The sequence below is a fragment of the Prionailurus viverrinus genome, chromosome C1 (assembly GCF_022837055.1).
Source record: "Prionailurus viverrinus isolate Anna chromosome C1, UM_Priviv_1.0, whole genome shotgun sequence".
Taxonomy (NCBI): domain Eukaryota; kingdom Metazoa; phylum Chordata; class Mammalia; order Carnivora; family Felidae; genus Prionailurus; species Prionailurus viverrinus.
In genome coordinates, this window is record NC_062568.1 from 56,380,955 (window position 1) to 56,403,418 (window position 22,464).

The following is a 22,464-nucleotide window of genomic DNA, read 5'->3' on the forward strand; positions in this document are numbered from 1 at the left end:
TTGCGGTAATTTGTTAACACAGCAATAGGTGACTAACACAGCTGCACGGGCATTATTCTTAAATCCTCATAACAGCCCGGTAAGATAGGCACTTGTCTCATCCTGATTTTAAAAATGAAGAAACTGAAGCTTAGATAGGCTCACTAACATGTCCAAAGTTCCATAAATAGCATGCAGCAGCATCAGGATTCAAAGTAAGCAGCCTGACTTGAGAACCATGGTCTTAGCCATTATTATACAGCTTTCCTCACATTACTTTTATAATCAGAAAATATATTTTAGGGGCTCCTAGGTGGCTCACTCAGTTAAGCGTCTGCCTTCAGTTCAGGTCAAGACCTCACGGTTTATCAGTTCAAGCCTTTGGGCTTGCTGCATTGGGCTTGCTGCTGTCACTGAGGAGCCCCCTTCAGGTCCTCTGTTCTCCTCTTTCTCTGCCCCTCCCCTGTTTGTACTCTCTTTAAAAAAATAAACATAGGGACACCTGGGTGGCTCAGTCGGTAAAGCATCCAACTTCCGCTCAGGTTGTGATCTCACAGCTCGTGAGTTCAAGCCCCGCATCGGGCTCTGTGCTGACAGCTCAGAGCCTGGAGCTCACTTCAGATTCTGTGTCTCCCTCTCTCTCTGCCCCTGCCCTGCTCATGCTCTTTCCCTCTCTGTCTCTCAAAAATAAATAAACGCTGAAATTTTTTTAAATGAATAATGAATAAACATAAAAAAAGAAAATATATTTTAAAAGTATTTTCATTCCTAGAAAAAGAAATGCCCATTCTTCCTTCATTTCTGTCTCAGAGGTAGACACTTTCCTTACTTCTAAGGGGAATTTTCCCCTTCTCCTCTTTCTGTTCCTTTTCACCTCTTACAGCCCGGCTCTCCGTCCAGGACGCCCCCTGAGTTCTCAGATTTCCAGCAGTCCTTACTCCTTATCAGCTTCCTTCCCTCCCTCTGCTTCTAAATCTAGCCAGGGCCTCTATTTCAAGAACAAAACATAATACACGTTCACACACAATTTATACACAAATGCCCACAGCAGCATTATTCACAAGAGCCAGAAAGTGGAAACAACCCAAATATCCAACAATTGCTGAATAGAGAAACAAAACGTGACTTGTCCATACAGTGGAATAGTGTTTGGTAATAAAAAGGGATGAAGCACTGACACACGGTACGATATGGACAAAGCTTGGAAACATCACGCTGAGTGAAAGAAGCCAGTCACAAAGGATCACATATTGTGTGATTCAATTTATCTGCAAGGTCCAGAATGGGAAAACTATAGGGACAGAAGGTAGATTGGTGGATGCCTGGGACCGGTAGGGGATGGAAGACATTGGGGAGTAGACTGCAAATGGGTAAGAGGTTTGGTTTTGGGGTGATGAAAATGTAAAATTGACTGTGGTGATGGCTGCATAACTCTGTGCACTTTAAACAGGTGAACTATATGGTCTGTGAGTTATATTTTGATAAAAGTTGTTATTTAAATAAAGAACTAAAAACCTCCATACGTCTCCACAGCCACCACCATTACTTTTCATCCGTTCCTTCCACTGCTAAAATTTTGGTCTAAATCACCATGACTTCCCTGTGGCCAAATTCACTGACCTTTACTGGGCCATCCAGAAACTTCCCCCTGAGCCTCTTGGTTTCCTCTTGGTTTGTGCCAACTCCTTCCTATTCTGCTTTGGCAGTTCCTCTCCTTCCTTAAGTCCCCTTCCAACCTCCAGAGCCTGTGGATTTCTCCCCTGAATCATCCCTCCTGCATCCATCTCTCCCTTTCCTTCCTGTAGTCACTGCACTTGCTCAGGCCCCCATCACTCTGTTTCCGCTATAACCTCCCAACTGACTGCAATGGCTTTTCCTCTCCAACACCTCCAGAACAGCACCAGCAGTAGATGTGAAGACACACCACTTCCTTTATTTGTCAAAAAACTCTGCTGCCTGTAAGGTAGACCCTAACCTTGCCCTCAGGGTTCTCCACGACCTGACCCTCACCTGTATTATTAATCTTCATCTCCTATAACTTCCCTACACAAAGGCTCAGCTCTAGCCAAAGTCTCCATTCCAGAGCCCTCTAGCCATGTCTTAACTTTTCCTGTATCCACAAGGTTTTCCCATCACTGCCCTGCATCATCCCCTTAGTATTGCCCCCACTCCCAGGCTCCCTGCTGACCGCTGTACTCACCTGTCAAGGCCCAATTCAATGGTCATTTCTTCTGTGAAGTGAGCACCTCCCCTCCAAATTAGCATTCTTGCCTCTTATTCCCAGAGCCCCCTTATACTGTCTGCATTGTCATATGTATTAGGCTGCTTCCTCCAATTAAACTAAAAACTGTATGAGCGCATTCAGAAGTCACCTCCATCATGAAACTACTACCCCCAAACCTTCCAGTTCTCTCACCCTTCATTCCCACTATACCTGTTCTCTGACCTTGCTTCTAATTCTCATCTTAGAACAACTCTTCCCGCTCCCCCCACAAACTATCAGCCTCTTCTCTTTTTACTTCTACATCCTAGATTATTCAGATAGTAATGGACCCAGAAACAAACAAAATAGACAGGGTCCACGTCCTTAGGAAACTAGGTTAGACTCTAGAATTCATTAAATCAAGCCCCATCTTGCCAACCACTCACTTCTCTTACTCCCTGGTCTTTCCAGGGCATCCATCTGGAAAACCCCAGTCAATTCCACTATCTACCTTCAATCTTTTACACACACAAGATGATGCCCATTTGGAGAAAATCACACAGTGGCAATAAATGGGGCTAGTACAAATACACTGTCTCTAATTTCACTTGAATCTCAACACTGCAATTCTTCTATTATCCCTTATCAGTCTCCTCTCCTATTTCCCAATCCCCTAATTCATTTCATCTCCAATCTCTGCAAAAATGTACGGAAAGAAATAGTCATTGGGAGAGGGGCACCTGGGTGGCTCAGTCAGTTAAGTGTTGGACTTCAGCTCAGGTCATGATCTCATAGTTCATGAGTTCAAGCCTCACATCAGGCTCTGCAGTGACAGTACAGAGCCTGCTTGAGACTCTCTCTTGTCCTCTCTCTCTGCCCACCCCCTACTCGTGCTGTCTGAAAATAAATAAATAAACTAAAAAAAAAAAAGAGGTCATTGGGGGGATGAGGAGCTTCTTCAATTTTCTGTTCCCTCTCCCATGTGAAGAATCATCTACATGCATACCTATCATTTCCCCCAGTCCTCAGGGAGAAGTCTGGTATCTTGACCCCTTCTCACACATGTGTCTCAGTTGTCCCATGTCTCAGGTGGACCCCAAATCCTGTATACTGTATACTCTGCTGCCAAAAGTAGCTGTCTCCAACCTCCCCTCACCCCCCCTCCCCTCCCCTCCCCTCCTCCCTCCTTATCCATTTGCAGCCAGTCTCCTCTGGCTACCCCTGGTTCTCCGTCTTTGCCTGCTGTATTAAAGCAGCAAAGCTTCCAGAGGCTGCAGAGGCTCTCACCTCTCTCTCTGCCATTGGACAAGAGGCCTTCTCTGTCTCTAGGCTCCTTCATCTGATCGGGCTCTCCTTGCACAGCACAACTGAGCTCAGTCTTCTCTGTGAAGGTGAAGACTCCTCAGTCTCTACTGGATGACCCCAATGCACCATTTGTTTACCTCTATCTGTGCATCTATCTTACTCTGTGGCAGTAACTGACTTATATGTCTGATTCCTCTAAAGGACTATGAACTCACAGAGGACAAGAAATGTAGATTCCAAGTCCTTTACAGTGTTAGCATCACATTCCTCATTATCTAGGTTCCTTTTGTGTTTCCACAACATGTGGATCAAATTTCTTCTCTCTCCCCATTAACTTGTACATTACTGCTTTGTGATCAGAGAATGTGGTTCATACAATTTTTCTTTCTAGAACTTATTGAGGTTTTACATCAACTTTTATCCTGTATATCTGTAAAAACAATCTTTAATTCAAAGTATCAAATTTAATATTAAATCAAATTTACTAATTATAACATTCTGAACTTTAGTAACCTTATTATTATGTCTACTGAAATTGCCAAATTAGAGGCATGCTAAAGTTTCCCACTATGATTGTGGTTTTATCCTTTTGCTTTTAACAGCTCTTGCTTTACGTATTTTATCATGTTTTTTGATTCATAAAGATTCATTATTAATAACTTTATTGTATCAACATTAACTATCACTTTTGATTCACTCATTCAAAATATCTTTATGGAATGCTTATTATGTGTCAGGCATTGTTCTAGGTACTTGGGATACGTTGGGAACAAAACAAAACTCCTTCTCCTTATGGAACTTGCATTCTGGTGGGTGAGATAGTTAACAGCCACAAAAATGACAAATAAGTAAATCATACAGTGTGTTAGACTGTTATTATATTGTATAATATAGAACATTATAAGGACTTTGGCTCTTACTCCAAGTAAAACAAGTTTTAAACAAAAGAGTGACACGATCTGGCTTTTTTAAAAGCTCAGTCTGGCTGTTGCATTGAGAATCAAGTTGAGGAGGGCAAGGGTAGAAACAGGAAGAAGGCAGTGCATTATTACAGTAATCCAAGTAAGATATGGTAGTGGTTCAGCTCAAGATGGTGACAGTAGGGGGAAGACAAAAATGTTTGCATTCTGGGTAAATCTTAAAGGTAGATAAAACTGGAGTTCTTTTTTTTTTTTATTAAAAAAATTTTCTTTAATGTTTATTTATTTCTGAGACAGAGAGAGACAGAGCATGAGTAGGGGAAGGGCAGAGAGAGAGAGGGAGACACAGAATCTGAAGCAGGCTCCAGGCTCCGAGCTGTCAGCACAGACCCCGATGCGGGGCTCAAACTCACAAGCCATGAGATCATGACCTGAACCGAAGTTGGTCGCTCAACCAACTGAGCCACCCAGGTGCCCTGTAAACTGGATTTCTTAAACAGATTAGATAGAGAGGGAGAGAAAGAAAGGTACTGGGGGGGTCATCCAAAGGTTTATGGTCTGAGAAACTGATAGGACAAAATTACCATCAGCTAAGGTAGGGAAGTTTTTGGAATGGAACAAATTTTAGGGAAGAGACTATAAATCCAATTTTGGAATTCTGGACATGATAATTTTGAGATGGCTATTAGACATCCAAGTGGAAATGTTCAGTAGGCAGTTGGATGTATGAGCTTAGAATTTAGGAGAAAGGTCTTGGCTGGAGGCATAACTATGGGAGTTGACAGCTTAATGAATCATGGGATTGATGAGATCATTAAGATAACGGTGAGAATGTACAGAGAGAAAAGGTGCATGAACCTCTTTGTTCTGTTTGATGCTTTTTGCCCTAAATTCTATTCTGCCCAATAGTAATACTGCTACTTTGCTTTTTCTCAATGAATATTTCTCGATTGACAAATCTGACTTTGGTTAATTTTCTAGCTCAGGTCTCCTGGAAACCCGGTAAAGGTGGAATGTCACCCATCATAGTAAGTATTATCACTTATGATAAAAATTTCTCCAGATTGATAAATTTCATTGAGGCTATGAGTAAGTTAAAAATACCTGGTGAGAACCTATACTCCAAGATTTGTGGAGATTTGTATGTACATATGCCTGCATGTACTCCCAAGTGGTTCTTTATTGGCTTTCTACTGAAAATTGAGTTACTGCTAGCTATTAAATATTATAATCTGTTCCAGTTACTATTGCTGTGTAACGAGGTAATCAAAACTTAACAGTGTAAAAAAAATCTAATAATTTTATTGTGCTCATGATTTGGGTCAGAAATTTAAAAAATGAATGTGTGAGGCTGCTTGATGTCAAGAAGACTTGAAGGCTGAGGATGACTCAATGGCTCAAGGCTGGAACCATCTGAAGGCACATTCAGTCACATGTGTGGTGCCTGTGATGGGATGACTCAACAACTAGGACTCCTGACCAGACCACCTTCAAGTAGCCTCCCCAAGTGGCTTGGCTTTCTCACAGCATGATTGCCCCAGGGTAGTTGGGTTTCTTACAAGACAACTTAGGCTCTAAGCATGACTGTTCTAGTGAACAAGGTAGAGTCTGCATCCCTTTTTATCCCCTTTTATGACGGCCTTGAAAGTCACATAGCATCACCTCCCCCATTCTCTTTTGGCTGAAGCAGTCACAAGACAGTCTAGATTCAAGGGGAGGGGACATAGACCCCACTTTTCCATGGGATGAATATCAAAGAATTTTCATAATCTAAGGGAAATGCTTCTTTTTTTCAAATCACATCTTATTTTAAGAAATTAATGAAAAGTCATGCATATTTTCTTTCGGAAAACTGCTCATATAGATAAAATTTTGTATATATTTGGGAAGTTCATTTTCTCCCTTCCCACTGCATTCCAGAAACAGCCCTAGATTGTCATTGACACTTACCCCATTAGGCAGGACTCCTGTGTCCACTCCCCTGATTCTGAGCTGCCTTGTGATTGCTTTATTGGAAAATAATTGCCAAAAAGGAAAGGGGCATTTCTTGTGCTAGGTGTCTTCACAAGTCCTCTCACTTAATTTTCATTTGATTTCGATAACTTTATACTCCCTCCTTTTTTTTAACAGATGAAAACAGTGAAATTCAGAAAGGTTAAGTTATCTTAAAAAAAACCTTTTTAATGTTTATTCATTTTGGAGAGACACAGAGAGAGACAGATCATGAGCAGGGGAGGGGCAGAGAGAGAGAGGAAGACACAAAATCTGAAGCAGGCTCCAGGCTCTGAGTTGTCAGCACAGAGCCCGACGTGGGGCTCGAACCCATGAACTGTGAGATCGTGACCTGAGCCGAAGTCGTACGCTTAACCGACTGATCCATCCAGGCGCCCGAGGTTCAGTTATTTTTTAAATAGACTTAATTTTTTGAGCAGTTTTAGGTTCACGGCAAAGTCGAGTGGAAAATTGTTACTTTTTTTATTCATGTGATAATAAGTTGTAGAGATAAAATTCAAAATCAGATCTTTACCCACTTGCCTTTTCATCCTCTATATAATCACCCTTTCAATATTAAGAAGCATATTTATTGTAAGCACAAGATCTGACATTTTGCTAGATACAAAACTGACCCTCGTGCTAGAATGTGAAGGACTAATACTATGAGACTCGGCTTGCAACAAGCTCTGGGGGATATTCAGAGGTAAGCTTTCTTACTTTATAAGCTTCCACTTTAACATGAAATTATAGTAAGAATTCCCTGAATTCATTTAAAAAAAAATTTTTTTTTAATGTTTATTTATTTTTGAGACAGAGACAGAGCATGAACGGGGAGGGTCAGAGAGAGAGGGAGACACAGAATCTGAAGCAGGCTCCAGGCTCCGAGCCATCAGCCCAGAGCCTGACGCGGGGCTCGAACTCACGGACCGCGAGATCGTGACCTGGCTGATGTCGGACGCTTAACTGACTGCGCCACCCAGGCGCCCCTGAATTCATTTTTTAAAATGCTACTTCTATCAATAGCTTTTGGTCTTCTACCTTCAATCTTGCAATCTTGCTTCAGGATTATATTTCTTTTTTTCTTCTAATTTTTTAACGTTTATTTATTTTTGAGACAGAGAGAGACAGAGCATGAACAGGGGAAGGTCAAAGAGAGAGGGAGACACAGAATCCGAAACAGGCTCCAGGCTCTGAGCTGTCAGCACAGAGCCCGACATGGGGCTCGAACTCACGGACCATGAGATCATGACCTGAGCCGAAGTCGGATGCTTAACTGACTGAGCCACCCAGGCGCCTCCAGGATTATATTTCAACACTGCATGATCCTTTCATATACTTTCATAAAACTAAAGAAGTAGATACACAATTAAAAATAAACCCACATTACTCTGAACAACAATTCATTGGTCGCTTTTGGAGGATAAATTTGCTATTTAAAAACTGGTAAATAAAGAGAACAAATCAAGCATTTAACTTTCCTTTCCAGGATGAGGTCTATCAGGGTAATTAATTACTTGATGAGAAAGTTTCTCTCTGTAGACATTTTCTATAATAAATCAGGCAAGAATGACTGAATTAAAATATTGCCATTTTACAAATAACAAATGAGTTAATGGAGCCAAGTAATGATCATCAGGGGCCACTAACATCACAAAAGGCAACACCCTATGGAGTATTTTTGCCCCTGTCTCCAAAAAAGTCTAACCTAAATGAGGTCAGGCCTGAGATCTTAACTCCCAGTTTATAGAGGAACATTTTCAATGACCCCAATGGATATACAATCAGCAAAATCCAGAATGTGGAAAGCTCCATATGGCAGACGTACTAACCAGTTGCTTAAACAAATAAATTTCAATATAAAAAAAAGACCAAGGAGTGGGAAAGTAAACCTACAGATTAAAAAAAAAAAAATCTGACTTTCTCTTCTGGCCATGTTGACACATATCAGGTACTACAATTCCCTCCTCTCTTAACTAAATTAACTAGACAAAATGTGAAGGAGCTATTTTTTTGGCACTTGATACTAAACTATGCAAGATGGTAAACCTTGAGGATAAACAAATACACAAAGTGAACCCAGACTGTCCCCAGCGTTCTGCCTGAGGAAACCATTCCAACTGTGGCATTTGGAAGGGGAACCTGAGCCAACCACAGGACCTCACTGCTTAGTTAGGGAGGTAGGCAGCAGAGGTCTGGTGGCTGACACAGCTGGAATCTGTGTGTCACGGTACTGGAAAAGTGGTACACGGTCAAGCAGACAGTGGCTGCTGTAGGCTGAGAGTGAACAGGGATTCCAGAGGCTGCAGGGCTGAGAAAGTTGGAGTCCCAGGCCAAACAGAGTAGAAAGACCTCACCGAGCTAAAAAGGCTCAGACCTTTTCACTGAGACCTCAGAAAGACCATGCCTTAGGAATAAGAACCATGCATTAGCAGAGCAAGGGTGGACAGATTAAGACCTGGCTCGCTGTCTGTTTTTGTGAATAAAATTTTATTGGAATATAGTTATGCTCATTTGTTTCATACTATCTGTGCTGCTTTTGCACTATATTGGCAGAATTGAATAGTTGCAATTGAGACCATAGAGTCCACAAAAGCGTAAGATATTTACTACTACCTAGCCCTCTACAGAAAAAGTTTGCTCATCTCTGTGCTAGAGTAAGGGCTGCGCTCTAGCTCTTAGGGCAAAACAAACAGATTCACTCTAACAAAGAATTAAACCAAGTCTGGCAGAATCAAAAAGACTTGCCAGTAATTTAACTCCTGTCAGAACAAAACTCAACATATTTTAAGAAAACAACATAATCTGTACAAGGTAATATTCATTATGTCACATATACAATTACATATTAGATAACATATAAAGAAGCAGACAAATGTAACCCACCATCAAGGAAGAAAAAGTAGACCTCACCTGTGCCCGCCCTGAGCCAGCCGTTTTCCACTCACCCAGCATCCAGTGAGATGTGCCACGACCAATGACAATGCAGTGGACAAGGGCAAAGTGATGGTGGCCAAGCTCAGACTGGAGCGAATGCTCTAGCACTGCTCCTACCCAGACAGATTTATTCAAATCAAATAATTATTGTATCACTTTCAAGTAATTCCTCCCAGAATATCTCAGTTGCTCCTAATCCAGCTAATGTCACCATCAAGGCAACTGTGGCGGTGCTCTGCAGTCAAAAGCTAGTCTCCTTATAATCTCATTCTCCTTTCTACGTCTATTCTGTTTAGAGACTCAAGTCAAGAAGCACCCATACTACCCCATCTTCTAAACCCAATTCAAATGGCATCTGGACATCCAGTGTGACGAGGAAAAAACAGATCTTCATTGAATCTGCTAATTCCACACCTTATTTTATTGACACAGAAAGTGTTGAGGATCCCAAATTTTATTGGTGTGAAGAGCATGTAAAGGGTTTGAATAGATGATGACTATCAATATTATGTCCAGTGGGGTTTCATATACAAGATGAAGGGACAACATCCAAGATTAGTTAAGAAAGAGATGATTACTTCCATGTGGCTTAAAACATCTGGACACGAAAAACTCTACTTTGAAAATGAGAATCAATTTTATCTTACCTAGAGATAAAGGATAGAATGTGGAACAGAGATTCATTTTTCTTTCTTTTTCTAAAAATTTTTTTAATGTTTATTTATTTTAAGAGAGAGAGAGAGGGAGGGAGGGAGGGAGGGAGGGAGACACAGCACGGGTGGGGGAGGGGTAGAGAGAAAGGGAGACACAGAATCCAAAGCAGGCTCCAGGCTTTCAGCTGTCAGCACAGAGCCCGACACAGGGCTCGAACTCACCAACTGTGAGATCATGACCTGAGCCGAAGTCAGATGCTTAACCAACTGAGCCACCCAGGTGCCCCAGAGATTCATTTTTCATTTGGTTCATTAAATCTTTTAAGGCTATAAAACAGGCAATACAAAAAGCTCTCCAAGATCCTGTTTATTTGTACATTAGAAGAAACTTTTGGGTGTTACTGAAAATCCTCAATGCATTGTTTCAGCAGTACTAACTTAATGCTTATGTACTCTGGATAAAGTTTTACACTGTTAAGCTATCACTGTTCTCTTTGAGAACTGAACTCTTCTTTCTGAGGCTTTGGGTTTGACATTGCATTTGACTTTTTATATAGAAATTAACATGTGCCAGGCCAGTGATGGATTGGAATCTACCCCAAATCAAAGCATAATGCATAAATTTTGCTTATGCTTGTCACCCATTCCTATTCAAGAAGAGCATCAGACTTATTCAGCTAAACTGATTCCAAAGAATCAGTACATTGACCTCAACTAATTTCAAAATGCTTTTTTTTTTTTTAATTTTTTTTTTTTCAACGTTTTTATTTTTGGGACAGAGAGAGACAGAGCATGAACGGGGGAGGGGCAGAGAGAGAGGGAGACACAGAATCCGAAACAGGCTCCAGGCTCCGAGCCATCAGCCCAGAGCCCGACGCGGGGCTCGAACTCACGGACCGTGAGATCGTGACCTGGCTGAAGTCGGACGCTTAACCGACTGCGCCACCCAGGCGCCCCTCAAAATGCTTTTTATTTCTACATATGCTGAATACTTTTTACAATGTAAAAACTTACCTGTTTTGAAGGTACAATTGCCAAACCTTGAAATAAAAAAGGCAACTATACGCAGGAGCCAAAACTGTAACTCTAGTTATTTGGGAAGTGAAAACTGTAAGCCTCTTTAAATTCAGACAGACCTCTATACTCTTTCTGTAAATGTTTTAAAAACTCAATCAGAATACCCATATTTGGAACACTTTTCTGTTCTCAGTCAGTATATTTAGAAAGTTAGAACCTGATCCTAAACCTAAAGTGGGCTTGACTCTGGCAAGACAATCTTTTCACAACTGCCTCAAAGCACAGAAAACTTTTTAAAAGTAGACCTTCCCTAAGGTCTTTTGTGTGCATGGTCCCACACTGATGCTTCGATGTTCCAACATCTAATCTGGCCACAGTACTCTTGATAACCAAAGTAATTTCTTCTCCTCTTCAGGAAGCTACAATTCTATCCAACAGATCTCAAGCTACTATGTTCCCCTTTTGTTTCCTATCTCAATGCTCTACATCTTTCAGACTGTATATTGTGTTTGTGTATTTATGCTTTGATTCATAGTAACTTCTCGTGTTAGATTATTGATCTGCATTGAACACAAACTGTAAATAAAAAGAAATAGCTGAGAGTACAAAAAACCAAGCTGTCAGTAAAACGGAAACAGACCCTGAGATCACCTAGGTGACAAAATTAACAGATAAGGACTTTAAAATGGCTAGTAAAAATGTATTTTCAAATACTGACTGGAAAAGATGGGCATAATGAGTGAACCGCTGGGAAATCTCAACAGAGAAGTGGGAACTATAAGAAAAGAACCAATCAAAAATTCTAGAACTGGTAAGTACAATATGTGAAGAAAATAAAAAGGGCTCCCTGTCTTTTAGAGATACATGATGAAACATCTACGGATGAAATTATATATCTGGGATGTGTTTCAAAAAAATCCAGTTTGGGGGAGAGAGTGGCTAGGGGTAAAGATAAAACAAGAGTGGCCATAAGTGGTGATTATTAAAACTAGGTGATGAATAGGTGGGAGTTTATTTTACAGCTTTCTCTACTTTTGTGTATGTTTGAAGTTCTCCATATTCAAGAGCTAAAAAAGAGACTCTCCACAAGAAAAAGCTGTTTTACCTGTAAAATAAGATGTTCAAGTGACGCCCTGCATACATATTATTCCCCTCCCTTCTTTGCCAAATTCCCTAAGGTATGTGGCATCCACTCGGCATTTTCAAAGATTTCCAACACTTGGGGAAAGTGGGCATTTTATAAAAACTGAATATTTAGAACATTTAGCCATTTTCTCTCTCTGTATGTTATATACTTAGACACATGAAGATATTGGTGTTTTATTTTACAAAATGGGATTATATTACACTGTTCTATAACTTGCTTTTTCCAGACAACAGATGTTGGGGACATCATTCCATGTCAACAAATACAGGTCAACATCACTTTTCTTTTTTTTTTAATGACTGCAAGTATTCTTCATTGAGGGTCTACGTGTCCTACACCGTGCATGAGATTTTAAAATTTCATTGGGAGTCAGGAACTATCTGTGTAATAGAAAGCTGTTTCAAGCAGAGGATAAACAGACGGGTCTATATGGCTTTAGGGATATGTCTGACTTTAGAGAATTTAGGGCCATGATTTGATTATTAAGTAGGCCTTAATCTATGAGTATATCACAAGCCATATTATAATAGGGTTGAAAGGTATTTATTAAAAAATATCATATAGCGAAAATCCGTTTCATTCTCTGGTTATCAGAGTTTCACAGGAAACTCCTTATTACATTAGCATTTTCCAAATTGCACAGACTGCATCCCAAAACTTAATTCTGACTTGGTTTGGCAAAATTGAAGATACATTTTCCTACAGAAGATATACAAGATAGTAAGAATCTCAGGTCAGTTGACAGAAGTTTAAAGTACTATACTTAATACATGGAGTGCCTGGGTGGCTCAGTCTATTAAGCATCTGATTTCTACTTAGATCGTGATCTCATGGTTCATGAGTTTGCGCCCTGCATCAGGCTATGCACTGACAGTGCGGAGCCTGTCTGGGATTCTCTCTCCTTCTTTCGCTGCCCCTCCCCCACTTGCACTTGCTGTCTTTCTCAAAATAAATAAATAAACTTAAAAAAAAAATCTTAGGGGCTCCTGGGTGGCTCAGTCAGTTAAGCATTCAACTTCAGCTAAGGTCTTGATCTTGCAGTTCGTGAGTTTGATCCCCACATCGGGCTTTGTGCTGACAGCTCAGAGCCTGGAGCCTGCTTCGGATTCTGTGTCTCTGTCTCTCTCTGCCCCTACCACATTCATGCTCTGTCTCTCTTCCTCTCTGTCTCCGTCTCTCTCTCTCTCAAAAATAAATAAACATTAAAACATTTTACTAAAAAAATCTTTAAAAAAATACTTAATTTATGATGTACAACAGCCCCTCCCCTTCCTGGAGGTTAAATTTGTGAAAAACCACTATGGTAAGAGAATTCTCAGTGGAAGAATCGATGGCCTTTGAGTCACAAATGAGCAGAGGCACTTGTAAATATTTTTCACATTTGTTAAGCTAAAACAAAACAATAATAAAATATTAGTAGCATTACATCTTAAATTATAGTAATGAATAATGATATAAATATTCTATTTGGATATATAGTATTTGGATAATAAAAATGCTCAACATAAAATTCACACACGAAAATCAGTCTAATCTCACCATCTAGAAATAACAATTATGAACATTTGGGTGAACATTATTCTAGATATCACTTTGTGCATATCTACACGTAAGAAAGCAAAGATACATGCTTTTACATAAGTGGGATACACTGTTCTATACCCTGCCTTCTTTTCCTCAACATGTGTCAATGACGGGGCACCTGTGTGGCTCTGTCCCTTGAGCGTCCAACTTTGGCTCAGGTTGTGATCTCGTGGTTTGTGAGTTCGAGCCCCATATCCGGGTTGCTGTTGTCAGCCTATCGGTGCAGAGCCTGCTTCAGATCCTGTTCCCCCAACTCTCTGCCCCTCCCCTGCTCACGCTCTCGCTCTCAAAAAATAAATAAAACATTTAAAAAAATGTGTCAGTGACTATTTTATGTCTATAGTACATTGACATCATCTTTTTTTTTTTTAATTGTTTTTCAACGTTTTTTATTTATTTTTGGGACAGAGAGAGACAGAGCATGAACGGGGGAGGGGCAGAGAGAGGGGAAGACACAGAATCGGAAACAGGCTCCAGGCTCCGAGCCATCAGCCCAGAGCCTGACGCGGGGCTCGAACTGACGGACGCGAGATCGTGACCTGGCTGAAGTCAGACGCTTAACCGACTGCGCCACCCAGGTGCCCCTTGACATCATCTTTTTTAACGGCTGCTATACAGCCATTAAATGCAGCAGCATGCATGGATAAACCACAATTTATGTAGCCCTTCTCCTACCAATGGACATTTCAGATCCTGTCCAATATTACCAACACACAATCTTGTTCAGACACCTTTTCATACTCAACCTATTGTTCTCTTAGGATAAATTCTTAAAAGCAGAATTGTTAGGTAAAAGGCGTGTATATCTTACATTTGACAGCCATCGCCACACAGCCCTCTGGAAAGGCCAAACTATTTCACACACCCTTCGGCTATGCCTTACTTAGAGTCTATGCCAGACTCGCCAACAGTCTGCCCGCTCTCTCGCAGCTTCAGCAACTTCCACGTGGCTTGTGGAAGGACAGCAGGATAGTGCTTAGCTGCAACGGTTTACCTCCATCACCATCCTTCACCTCTCCCATGGCTATACTGCTTAAGCTTCAAGCATTTGTCTTTTAGATTTCTTCCCTTCCCCCATTTCAGCTTCTTTTTTTTTCCTAATCATAAGTGTGATTCACAATTCAAATTACCTGGAATGGAAATTCTCAGAGTTGCCAAAAAAGATACGCAGAAGTAAAACTGCCTTAAATTATTCTTGGAGACAGATGAAATATAAAAAAGAAAGAGAGGAAGGAAGGAAGGAAGGAAGGAAGGAAGGAAGGAAGGAAGGTAGGAAAAAGAAAAGAAGGAAGAAGGAAGGAAGAAAATAAATCACCACCTAGGCCTGTTAAGTGAAGAAAACTGACATTTTGAGATAATTATTCTTCAGGCCTACCAGACAACTCCTGTGCACAAATATTTCTATAGGAGGTTGCATTCTGAAGGGTTTTCATTCAGTTGTGAAACAGAGTACTTACTATGTGCAGACACTGTGCTCCAAACTTTGGGGAGATAGATGAAGAAGGTAAGATAGGCCTATAAGAAGCTCCCATTCTAGCAGGGAGATAGAGGTGTAAACTAATGTTTTTTAGAGATGAGGGCATATACTTTGATGCTAGGTGACAAGTGTTATGGTAAAGTTATGCCCCAAGTGCTACATAAGCAGAGTGGGTTGGTCTAGCTGGGTAGAAGCAAACAAAGCTCAAAGGAGAGATGGCACTTAGGTGTGGCCTTGAAGGATGAATGGGTTCGTCAGGTGAAAAAGGACACTTTAGGAGCACAATTAAAAAGGCAGACAGTGGTAAACCTTAGCAGAGATATGAGGATAGGGAACTGACAGGAAATGAGGCTGAAAAGATACAGTGAGGCCAGACTGTGATGGAGCTGGCTTTCCATGCTAAGGGATTCAGACTTTATCTCAGCCATGAAGAGTTCCCAGAAGTTTTTCAGCAGGGAAACATCATAATCAGATCAGAATTTTAGAGCAATAACTGTGGCTGTGGGGAAGAGGATGGACTGAAGTAGAGATCAATTATAAAGCCCCTGCCTAGCCAAAGAATGGTAAAGACTTGTACTGAGACCATACAGAAAACTGGAGGGATCCTAGAAATGGGACTTACTGAGATTAAGAGTACGCTTAGAGTGATGAGCACTAAGTAATGCACAGAATTGTAGAATCATTATACTGTACACCTGAAACTAACATAACATTGTATGTTAATTATACTTGAATTAAAAATAAATAAAGAGGCACCTGCATGGCTCAGTCGGTTAAGGGTCTGACTCGATCTCGGCTCAGGTCATGATTTCGCAGTTCGTGAGTTTGAGTCCCATGTCAGGCTCTGAACTCATGGCATGGAGCCTGCTTGAGATTCTCTCTCTGACCCTTCCCTGCTAGTGTTCAATCAATCAATCAATCAATCAATCAATCAAATGGGATTTACTAACTCACTGGACAGAGAAATGAAAAGGAACGGTGGGATCTAAGAGAACTCAAATGCTTTCACTTAGATACTGACTGGATGGTAATACCATTAATGGAGATAGAGGCTATAGGCACAGGAAGAAGATGTGGAGACAAATATTCATTTCCATGTTGGACATGTTGAGTTTAAGAGGCCTATGAGACATCTAGGAAAAGATGCCCAACAGAGAGCTGGCATTGAGGCCTGCTGTCCAGTTCCAGCAGATACTCTGTTCATTTTTTAAAAAATCATCTAGATTTGGGGCACCTGAGTGGCTCAGTTGGTTAAGTGTCCGACTTCGGCTCAGGTCATGATCTCGTGGTTCGTGAGTTCAAGCCCTGCCTCGGGCTGTGTGCTAACAGCTCAGAGCCTGGAACCTGCTTCGGATTCTGTGCCTCTCTCTCTATCTGCCCCTCCTCTGCTCACACTCTGTCTGTCTCTCTCTCTCAAAAATAAATAAACATTTAAAAAAAAATTTTTTAATGTTTAAAAAAAATCATCTAGATTTGACAGTCATTGAGGTAGATAAATTTGTTTGGTGACAACAGAGAGAGGAAACAGGGATAGGGGGTTAGGACAGAACCCTGGGGAACAATAATATTTAGAAACTTAACAATAGATAGAGACTAGTGAAAGTCTGGGAAAATCAGACTGATAGAAGACAAGCCAGGAGAGACTGGCTCATAAAAGTCATCAAAGTGTAAAGGAGAAAGTATGCCCCCACTTACTTGCCTTCCCCATTCCTTCCCACACAAAGGATCTTATGGAGTACCTTCAGGAACTGAAACAAGAATTCTAATAAGTGGGGACTGGGAGTGAAAGACTAAGCAAGGAAGAGTTCCTGGGGCCTGAGAGTAGGGATTATGTACTGTGATCTGGGACTTCCTGCCAGTGCTAATACCAGGGAATACTTTCATCCCTCAAAGGCTCTTGTTACCTTACCTCTTGGTTCCAAGAGACTGATCTGTCCTTTCTCCTTTCCAATGTCACTACTCATAGTTTCTACTCATCCCTTAACCCATCATGGGAGAGAACAAGTCTTAATAGCCTCTCAATTCAGCAAGTTTAATGAGTATAACTTTGACCCAGTTAGTTGTTTGTTAAAATAGACAGATATGACAATAGTTCCTGCTGAACAAGAATTAACAATCTAGTTAGGAGTGGGAATGCTGAGAGGAGGTTTACAGTGAGCTGGAGAGTCATCAGAAAAACCTCATGTCCTTCTTAAGAGGTTAAAAAATGTCTTCTTTCTATTTTCCAGGAAGGAGAGATGCTAATGATAAACCCTGACACAGAAAGACTTGTAGTGAATTGATTTCCATCAATTTAAGTGTGTGAAAAGGAGGATGAGAGAGGAGAGGAGCCTTCATGAATTTACCCTTCGTTTTCCACTCTGGGGGGTTGGGAGCAGGTGGTTTGTACCAGGTTGTCTTATGACAACCTGCCTGTAATTTTAAACTAATTATGCCGCTCTGGAAAGCAGTGTGGAGGTTCCTCAGAAAATTAAAAATAGACCTACCCTATGACCCAGCAATAGCACTGCTAGGAATTTATCCAAGGGATACAGGAGTACTGATGCATAGGGCCACTTGTACCCCAATGTTTATAGCAGTACTCTCAACAATAGCCAAATTATGGAAGGAGCCTAAATGTCCATCAACTGATGAATGGATAAAGAAATTGTGGTTTATATACACAATGGAATATTACGTGGCAATGAGAAAAAATGAAATATGGCCTTTTGTAGCAACGTGGATGGAACTGGAGAGTGTGATGCTAAGTGAAATAAGCCATACAGAGAAAGACAGATACCATATGTTTTCACTCTTATGTGGATCCTGAGAAACTTAACAGGAACCCATGGGGGAGGGGAAGGAAAAAAAAAAAAAAGAGGTTAGAGTGCGAGAGAGCCAAAGCATAAGAGACTGTTAAAAACTGAGAACAAACTGAGGGTTGATGGGGGGTGGGAGGGAGGAGAGGGTGGGTGATGGGTATTGAGGAGGGCACCTTTTGGGATGAGCACTGGGTGTTGTATGGAAACCAATTTGTCAATAAATTTCATATAAATAAATAAATAAATAAACTAATTATGGATAGTCCATAAAGGGGAACTTTCCCAGTCACTAAATCTCTTCCTGATGATACATTTTCTCTCCTTGTTCTAATCAGAAGATCCCTCTTACAGTTGTTGCAGCACTATGGGATAGAATGGGATGGGTTATAGGAACCAATAACCTGACCCGGTTTCCCTATAGCAGCCTTTTCCAAGATTGAACCACCATCTGTCAAAATCATAAGTGACAAAAAAAGAGATTAATATGTTATTTCTGTAATCTGCATGGATTACATACATACACACACACATATATGTGTATATATATATGTGTGTGTGTTTTGGTTTCTCCTCCACCTTGACTATCTCCCCAGATCCTCTTCACCATTACCTGCAGCAAACAAAAAAGTCTAAACACCATTATTTCTTGTCAAAAGAGGAAACAGAAAAATAACTTGATTAGTAAACAGAGCTTGGCCTGGAGCCCAGATCTTAAGAGATGTAAATTGGGCCCCTTTTCACAAGGCTGCACTCTTCCATTGATTTGCACTCTTCCATCCAACTAGTCCAAAATACTGCTTACATCACCTTCTGCTTACACCTCTCACTTCAAATCTTCCTGTGGCTCCTTGCTCATCTCCACTAACACTGAAATACTGAGGTCTATCTGCCAACCAAGCTCCTTCCTCTCTAAAAACAACTTCCTCTTACTTTTCACACACTCATCATACTTTTCCTGTCTCATCTGAGTGTTGTATACTGATTTGTATGGAAAGACCATGCCATGCAGTGCAGAGGAATGAACTTGAAAAAAAAAAAAAAATCGGTCATGTTCAAACACCATTTTGCCCCTCACAGTCTGTGTGACCTTAGTCACTGCCTTACTTTTCTCATCTGCAAACAGGGAGTAATGCCTAACCCACTGTTTTTTTTTTTTTTTTCCACAGTAAAGTTTTCCTTTATTTATTTAAAACAAAATTATGTTAGGGGCACCTGGGTGGCTCAGTCAGTTAAGCCTCGGACTTCAGCTCTGGTCATGATCTCAGGTTTGTGAGTTGGAGCCCTGTGGGGGGCTCTATGCTGACAGCTCAGAGCCTGGAGGCTTCGGATTCTGTGTCTCCCTCCCTCTCTGCTCCTCCCCTGCTCACACTCTGTTTCTCTCAAAAAATAAATATTAATTTTTTAAATTTTAATTCCAAAAAATATGGAACATTTTAAGAATTTGCATATCATCCTTGTGCAGTGACTATGCTAATCTTCCCTGTATCATTCCACTTTTATAAAAAAAAATTTTTTTTTAACGTTTATTTGTTTTTGAGACAGAGAGAGACAGAGCATGAACAGGGGAGGGGCAGAGAGAGGGAGACACAGAATCCAAAGCAGGCTCCAGGCTCTGAGCAGTCAGCACAGAGCCCGACCTCACGGACCGTGAGATCATGACCTGAGCCGAAGTCGGACGCTTAACCGATCGAGCCACCCAGGCGCCCCTCCACTTTTAGTATATGTGCTACCAAAGCGAGCACTAACTCACTAGTTCATTAGGTTTTAAAAGATATCTAGCAGTGGCGCCCTGGTGGCTCAGTCGGTTAAGCGTGGGACTTAAGCTCAGGTCAAGAGCTCCCCTTCGTGGGAGGAGCCCGCTTCGGATCCTCTGTCTCCCTCTCTGCTCCTCCCCCTGCTTCTCTCTTAAAAATAACCATTGAAGAAAAAAAAAATAAAAGTATCTAGCATGTGTAAGGTGCCGACACAGTATCGTGTACTTAAAAAGCACTTAATATAAGGTAGCTATTTACTGTGAAAATAACGTTCACTTCACAGGACCTGACACTTATGCAGTCCCTCCAAATATGTCGGCTCCCCTCTTTCCCAATCCTTGAAACAACTTCCTAGTTCTTTCTAACCAAGATTCAGAAACTAGTTCAAATCCAACAAGGATTTCCCTAATTTACCTGCAAAAGTATTTGCACGTTTACTAAAATCTCACCACGCACGCAAGGATAACACCTACTAACAGGTACCCAGACATAATTTCTCCTCTTCTTAACTTTAAGTCACTGTACGAGAATAATCACAATTTTCAAGTTTCCCAAAAGACGTGTTGCAGCATGCCAACAGATACAACAAACACCAACTGTTTTCTTTCTGGCAACTGGGTATCCAGGCACATTTAGAGTTCCCATAGGTTTATCGCGAATCAGACAACTGAGGTGGGGAAAGAAAACTTCAGACAGTGTCTCATAAATCTCAAGGAGTGACGGCGAATAGATGCCAGGCAGTGACGGAGTCCAGGCAAGCGACGAGTGAACAAACATGTCTATCTGTTCCTGCGGCGTGTCAATGTGTCAGCCTGTGTGCCTGCGCGTATCGGTAGAACTGAAAGTACATGTGCGCCGAGATGTCTGAGCGCGGGTGTGTAACCCTGTGAACCCGAGGGCTTAGCGAGTGAGCTACAGTGTAACCTCCCGCGGGTCTGTCCTCCAGGTGCTTACCTCTGCGGACGAGCAGGTGGACGCCGCTGGGCGCCGCCATGTTAGTGCCGGTCACGTGGTCGCGGAGCAACTCCCTAGCCGCCCCGCCCCGCCCGCCGGAGCTGTCCAGTCGCAGCCCAGCCGAAGACTGGAGGCGCCCGGGCCGCCCCAGGGGGAGCGCGCGTGCGCGCGGGGGGCTGACTGCGGGAGCGCCGGCAGCAAAGCGGCCCCCGCACTGGGGCCAGCAGGGGAACCCGCGGCCCGCCGAACCCGCTCCGGCCGCGAGAGGCGGGCTCCAGCCACGGTTCGCGCTCTCGCTCAGAGCCCCAGCGCCCAGGTGGGATGGAAGAAGCCTGTCAGGTAAGCGTGGCATCCAATATTTGTAGCATCAACATTTTGGTGCATGGAAACGTGAAGTTGGGAGGAAAAAAATACAACACAGTCTAGCGTTCCACATAGCACTTTGCATCGTCGGCCACTCTGTTGGCAATTTCCCTGGATTGAGTTGAAAGGTAAAATTCGGTTCAAAGTCACCAGCTGCCCCTTTGCTGTCCCAGAGTGTCCGTTACTCAGCAGAGACTTCAGACAGGACAGGAATCTGTGTGCAGCTGCAAAATCAATTCTGGATACCCCAGTGGGTATGTTCGGGGGACTTCTCTTTCCCCAAGGACGCTTCCCGCTCAGCGGTATTAACTGGAGTCTTAATCCTAAATTTGACTCTTAAGAATGAGAGGATGACGTCTGCCCGTGGCTCTGCCAAAAGATGAAGCCTACAGAAGGCCAATTGTGAGACAAGTGAGGGTGCTGATTTTTTTGACCATTTTGCCCATTTTTTTGACCAAATTCTCTTTTCCTCTTACCTGCATTTTGGGGCAGATTTCCATCCTGTCGTGGACCAGGCATTATTGATCTTGGTAGCCTGGTGCCCAGCAAAGAACCTGAAGCAATTGAACTCTTTATGGAACCAGTTAAACCAAGACTTTAACAGTTTCCCGGACTTTTAATGCAGCAAAGATTGGTGAATGTGTGTGATGATTCCTAATTAATTTTTTAAGAATTTAAGTACACACCTGGTGAACCATCCAGACAGTTCAGAAATATATAAAGGAAAAAGCCCAAGTCTGCTTCCTAACCCTCTCTGCACACCACAGTCCCACTCTCCAGCCAACCACTGAGTGCATCATTCCATGCCTTTTACAGGCAAATATGTGTAAAAGATTTTAAATGGACTCACATACCTACTGTTAGGACTTGCTTTTTGCACTCATTGCAAACATCAAATCTCAAACACTTAGTTCAAACTGATTCTTTTGAATGACTACATAGTTTTGATATTTTTACTTTCAAAGAGAATGGATTTGGGCAGTTCATTGGAGGACACATGCTATACTTCTTGGAGACCCAGTTTCTGATGCTTTTGGGTCACCTTAAAAAATAAAGAGAAATAATGTTTTCCACTGAGGTAAGTTAAGATGTACAAGGACGAGAATGAAAAGGACTCCCACAGGTTACTTCAAGCTCCACCTTTTTCAAAGTCAGATCAGTTCCAGGGAGAGGGTTTTTGACTATGGTAAATCTGTTCTGTTCCCCTGCAACTAGATGGAAAGGGAAAAGGAAAGGACTCAGGTGACACCACCATAGTGAAATCCAGTGAGGATATACTCAATAAGTTCAGCATAGAAGGTATGTATCTAGGATGCACTAGAAATGAGGCAGGTATGAACTTGCACAGGTTATACAGCTCATCCACTGACCTCCTACC

General features: G+C 41.8%; 1 protein-coding gene and 1 pseudogene across 2 annotated transcripts in view; both read right to left on the minus strand.

Annotated features, from left to right (window-relative positions):
- Positions 1-20,777, minus strand: part of METAP1D (methionyl aminopeptidase type 1D, mitochondrial) — a 90,655-nt gene extending 69,878 nt beyond the window's left edge. For both annotated transcript variants that reach the window (XM_047872074.1, XM_047872075.1), the window contains exon 1: positions 20,724-20,777. In XM_047872074.1, coding sequence (XP_047728030.1) covers positions 20,724-20,763 — 40 coding nt within the window. In that variant the 5' untranslated portion in view covers positions 20,764-20,777. The remainder of the gene's footprint in view (positions 1-20,723) is intronic.
- On the minus strand, positions 19,433-19,530 carry LOC125174180 (uncharacterized; annotated as a pseudogene).
- Positions 20,778-22,464: the final 1,687 nt, after the last annotated feature.